The 5,944-nt window shown below is 36.5% G+C and overlaps 1 protein-coding gene across 1 annotated transcript in view; it reads left to right on the top strand.

Annotated features, from left to right (window-relative positions):
* Positions 1-5,944, top strand: part of LOC107719407 (importin-13-like) — a 43,104-nt gene that overhangs the window by 21,758 nt on the left and 15,402 nt on the right. Inside the window, exons 8-11 of the mRNA XM_016526820.1 lie at positions 274-421; positions 629-810; positions 903-929; positions 1,735-1,869. Of these exons, the coding sequence (XP_016382306.1) occupies positions 274-421; positions 629-810; positions 903-929; positions 1,735-1,869 (492 nt within the window). The remainder of the gene's footprint in view (positions 1-273; positions 422-628; positions 811-902; positions 930-1,734; positions 1,870-5,944) is intronic.

Raw genomic sequence — 5,944 nt, 5'->3', positions numbered from 1 at the left:
CATATAATCTCCAAATTGTGCGCCCCTAAAAACAAACGGCAAAAATTATAATTCTATATATTAATTATATAATAATATAAATTAATATATATATTTGAAATTGATATATTAATTTTAATAAAAATAATTACATTAGTAATATATAAATGATAAATTTTAAGTTGCATTTGCAATTTTTATCAGGAAAAAATGCTATTAGTTTTTTTTTACCCAAATCGTGCAGCCCTACATGGGCGCTCTTTAACAGGATTTTTTGCTTCTTTTTTTCCCCAGCATACGGAAGCTCTGTTGTACGGATTCCAGTCCATTGCCGAAACGATAGACGTGAACTATTCTGACGTCATCCCAGGACTCATCGGCCTCATTCCAAGAATCAACATAAACAACATCCAGCTGGCCGACACGGTCATGTTCACAATCGGTGTGTGCTCGCATATTGGTGCTCCTGTATCATTAAAAACACTAATTTCTATGTGTTAGGAATTTTTCATTTATCATCTCAAGCAATTTAGGCTGTTTTCACATGCTTTAGTCCAGACCAGACAATTACACACAATTACTTTACCATGCAGATACCCAGCTTTGTGTTCCAGCCCAGATATTTTCCCTATTACGTCTCTCCCTGTAGGAGCGTTGGCAGAGTGGTTGGCGGATCATCCGGTGATGTTGAGCAGCGTTCTTCCGCTGGTTTTGCAGGCGTTGGGCAATCCAGACCTGTCTGTTTCCAGCGTCTCCACGCTAAAGAAGATCTGCAGAGAGTGCAAATACGACCTGCCCCCGTATGCCACCAATATAGTCGCTGTTTCACAGGTATTACACGCTCTAGTGATGATACTGAAACTTATGGGACAAATTTACACAGTTTTTCACCTATGAAAGTCTGTCTTTTTCTCTTTTTTCAGGAAGTGCTTATTAAACAGATCCATAAGGTGAGTTTGTGTTATGAATAAACCCATTTGTTTTTGCTCAGACAAAGGCAGTTTTGTAGAGCTGTAAATGGTAGCTAATAATTTTGTTTATGAAATAATTTCAATTTAAGTCACTTTGCATAGTATCCTGATTAGGTGTTACACACAAAAAAAGTCAAATTATTTGTCTTTTCCTTTCTGTTAAATTCTAAACGAAACTAAAAGACAACCATATTTACTCTCTTAATACATGTTCATGGTCTTATTTTGCACAACTCATTAGTGCACATTATTGCAAAAAACAAAAAAAAAACATATGTTTTTAATTTTAACCGCCTCTGAACCTCACCTTTGTGATATAACGTTTCAACTTATGCAGTCAAATCTGATTGGTCTGAAATTGAGTCCATAAAAAGTTTTAAACTCAGTATGATCCAATTTAAGGTAATAACAAGTCTTAAATATCTTAAATATTATAAGAAAAGTCAGAATTATCATTTTAAGAGGTCTCAAATTTGGGGATGAAAAACAGGATCACAATTCAGACTAATGATTACAGAATAGTGATTATTAATTGCTTATAATTAAAAGTCCCACATTATGCATAAAACATTTTTTTCTGGAAATTGGTGGTTAATAATAAACTGTATCCTTTTCACAGGAAGGAAAGACTAAGAACATTATTTAACCCATTAAATATAGAGATCTTACTAGTATCGGCACAATGTTTTATTGCTTTTTTATAAACACATTATCTTTGGATTCTGCATTGGATTCTGTTAGACCTGTTCCTCTTTTCAATCCCTTTCTCTTTCTTTCTCTCTAGACGAGTCAGTGTATGTGGTTGATGCAGGCTCTGGGCTTTCTGTTGTCCGCGCTGCCGGTGGAGGAGATCTTGAGGAACCTTCACTCTCTGATCACCCCGTACATCCAACAACTGGAGAAACTATCAGAGGAGACGGTGAGACATTAAACCCCTCGACTGACATCCTCTCAGGCCTCCGGGTTTGTTTATCCATGTGTGGGTTTGGCCCGGTTGCGTGTGAACAGACCCTGCATCTGCGTGAGCGTGTCATAGGTTGGAACATTTCTCAGCAGGAACAGATTGGCATTACTCTGGGCGCTGGAAAAGAAAACCGCAGGAGAAATCGGCTTAATGTTACTGAGAGCCCTGCATGGATTCATATGAAGTAACTGACATTTCAAACACAATATGACCAGATAGTTTATCTATTTTTGTTGCACAAATAGAAGTTGTGCCATAAAAAACTGAAGCAGGATCAATGTAAAAACAAATGAAACCGCAGATCAGTGGACTGGCACTAATTTTAAATATATCACATTCAAACATTTCCACTTTTACTGCCAAAGTATCCTTTTAAATGTAAAAGCCCTGACATTATTTATTCTGAAGTTCATGCGTGCTAAAATTCCCCATGTTATGTAATCGCAATAAGCTTTGTGCTTTGTTACTTTTGATATGAAACTAATTCAAGTTCTGTCCATTTGACTACAAATTTCTACACTCTTAAATGTGGAATGACAGTTCAAGTGGCATGTGAACCGATCATCTTTACTTCTAGTTATAGCACGAAATAAACATGAGTGAACATCAGAAAGTGTTGAAAGAAACAGTACAACTTACTCAAATGTCTGATGTCTTATAATCGTTTCAACGCAAGAATGACGTCAATAAAACAGTTTGTAAACAATGTCACATAACGTAACATTTACCTCAGGAAAGCCAGAAAAAAATAACTCTTGAAAGGAGCTTTTTGATAAATATATGCACTATATTACATTTTATATTTAAACTTAACCTGTTGTCTTCACTAATTAATGTATGTTTGAATAAATCTATCATGAAAACTAGTTTTTATTACAGCCACCATTTAAATCATTATATTTCGATGACGAATTCATAGATTATTGAAAAGTTGGTATAAAAACTGCTTTAAACATTTAACATTTGCAATTTATATACAACTCAGTTTATACAATACCAGTTTTTATTTGAAAAACTTTAATTTCACTTTCAGTGTTTCAGTAAAAATTCCATTTTAGTGCATTACCATTTTTTTGTACATCTTAAGATATAATGGTAGGAATAAAATGATTTAATTAGTATTGCACTCCGCTTCATATATACGGCTCAAGATGTGTGGCTTTACCTTTTCTAAGCATTTACACTCACAATTTTCATCTGGTTGAGATAAAAGCGGGTGAAAAAACCCACTGACTTGTATTGAAATTGTATCAGAATGTCACAGCAGAGTCTTTTCACTTTAGTGAGCAACTAAAGCACCCTGGCAACCACCTCTTGCATGCATAACCAAACGTCGCTCGCAAACATCAAAATCTAGCTTCTAAATACTATTGCATTACATGTATTTTGCATCTTATCAAAATGCATGTAAAATCTAAACTGATTTCACTCCTTTTTCCAGTTCGGCCTCACATCTTGTCTCTTTCTGCGTGCTGCATCTATTTTTGACTTTTGTTTTCTTATACCTGTCCTCCCCCTCTGGTCCTTCCCAGAAAGACATTACATCAGCCTCAGTAAACAGGCTGTGATGGGCTGCTCACACAGTGACCCCTGCTGGTCACAGACGCTATGAGGATGTGTCTGAACACTCAGATCTCATGGGTTGCCTCTGATGCTATTTTCAGAAGGCGCTGTCAGTAAAATTGCTAAAAATACCTAAAGTAAGCAGGACCTTAGTGTACAGTTCTTCACATATTCTTTATAAAACAAATGGTTCTGGCTCTGATATCTGATTGGATGAGCCGTTTTTAATAGACAATACATGCATGCGTCTCTGACGTCATATAAATTTAATTCATTAATTATTTTTACTATTAAAGGGGTCATATGATGCGATTTCAAGTTTTCCTTTCTCTTTGGAGTGTTACAAGTTGTTCGTGAATAGATAAGATCCCTAAAGTTGCAAAGGCTAAAGTCTCAAACCCAAAAAGATATTCTTTATAAAAATTAAGACTCGTCCACGCTCTCCTAAAACGCCTCGTTTAAACAGGCCCCCACGTCTACGTCACGATGTGGGAAGATTTGCATAACACCACCCAAATGTTCATGCAAAGAAAGAAGGCGTAACTTTGATTCTCGCTGTAGTATTGTTGCCGCCACCGTCGCCATGGCATGAAGACGCTGTTTGTTTCATTGTGAAAGCGAAACTACTTTGTTTGGTCTTCCAAAAGAGGACACAACTAGAAATCGGTGGTTAAGTTGTATTTACAACACTGTTCCAGAACAGTTCAAACCAAATATTCAGATGTTTCCTGAGGGAGAGTAGCCTACAATGCCGGTGTTCCGGTGAATTCAGTTCTCCCGTTTCCCCTTCGGCACGCATGCTGACCTTATACAGTCTATGATGCTGACAAATAATGCTGAGTCACAGACTGTAAGTACGTTTTCATATTTAAAGGATTTGCCACTGATGATTCAAACGTGAGTTTTGAGCAGTATAGAGTAGAGCTTGTTGTTTGTCGTTTCTCCGATTACAAATGCAGACATGGTTTTATGTTTACGCAGCGCGATGCAACGCAACGCATAAAAAGACAGTATAAGTCATTATAATCAGTAATTATGTCCCCACTGGATGCAACAAATGCCTCGTTTATAATGGGTTTTATTGGTTTTGTCTCGACGCGCCGGGACACAGCATCACAGTATGGTATGGGGCGTAACATTTCCGTCACACGCTTGAGGTATTCGGCCAATCACAACGCACTGGATAGCTGGCCAATCAGAGCACACCTCGCTTTTCAGAACGATGAGCTTTGTAAAAATCGTCGCGTTTCAGAAAGGCGGGGCATAGAGGAGAAACAATAATGTACAGTATGTGGAAAATAATGTTTTTTGAACCTTAAACCGCATAAACACATTTCATTACACCAAATACACAAAATAATGTTCTTTTTTTAGCAACATCATATGACCCCTTTAAAACTACTGAACTTTATTATATAAAAATGATTTAAACGTAATTATTTTTTAAAGTAGGCATGTAGTATATTCTTATTCCAGTTTAACCTTTGGAAATAAGGCTGGTGCCTTTGTTAAAGGTTTAATTGAGCGTCTCTTTCCTTTTGTGCTTGTGTGTGATGTCACACAGGAAGGAGGTCAGTGTAGCGACTCGCTCTGCCTCTCCGCCAATCATTGAGCTGTTGTCATGGAGCTAACAGCAGTAATTAAACTGCTGGCCTAATGGTTGTTTAACGACTCTTTAATTACCGCTGATGTTCCCAGAAGCGCCGGCACAGAGCGTACATCCACCCCACCCGTCCTGTCCCTGCACCGTTACTATCGCTGAAATTGATTATTTTACTATAGGATTAAAGCTCATATTGTGGGATTTTTCTTGCGCGTTTGAAATGTGTTTGATATTCTATTTAGCTGTGCTACTTAAGTATCATTGAGATACTATTGTACTTTTTATTAATAGTTTAAATTAGTTTTTATTATTTTCTGTTTTCATTTTAAATTTAGTTAAAGATTTAGGAATTTTGTTGTGTGTTTTTGTCTTTTCTTTCTTTCTTTTTTTTAATATGTCTGTATAGTTTTTATTAATTTTTATTTTAGTTCATCAGTTAGAAAATGAGTAATGTTTCTTTGGCAACTAGAATAAAATAAGTTTAAGTTTTTTTTTTATGTATTTTATTTCAGTTAATGTTTATTTATTTGTTTGTTTGTTTTAGTTTTAGTTAACTATAATAACACTTCTATGTAGGGCTGTGCAAATAATCGAATGCGATTTTCATGCGCATCTCGTCAGTAAAGCCGGTTCTGTGATCAGTAGTAAATCTCCAGCACGTGCTTTCAGATTGAGCGGCATTTACTACACAGAGCCGTAGATCACTGACAAGCTATGCAATATAGCGTTCATAATCGGCAATGAATCACCTGCGAATCCGGCACTTTGTGCTGGAGATTTACTACTGATCACAGAACCAGCTTTACTGATGAGATGCGCATGAAAATCGCATTCGATTATTTGCACAGCCCTACTTCTATGTAG

The sequence above is a fragment of the Sinocyclocheilus rhinocerous genome, unplaced genomic scaffold (assembly GCF_001515625.1).
Source record: "Sinocyclocheilus rhinocerous isolate Xijiao unplaced genomic scaffold, SAMN03320098_v1.1 scaffold303, whole genome shotgun sequence".
In the NCBI taxonomy this organism is placed as follows: domain Eukaryota; kingdom Metazoa; phylum Chordata; class Actinopteri; order Cypriniformes; family Cyprinidae; genus Sinocyclocheilus; species Sinocyclocheilus rhinocerous.
The sequence above is the reverse complement of the archived record's forward strand: the minus strand, read 5'-3'. Positions and strand labels throughout refer to the sequence as shown.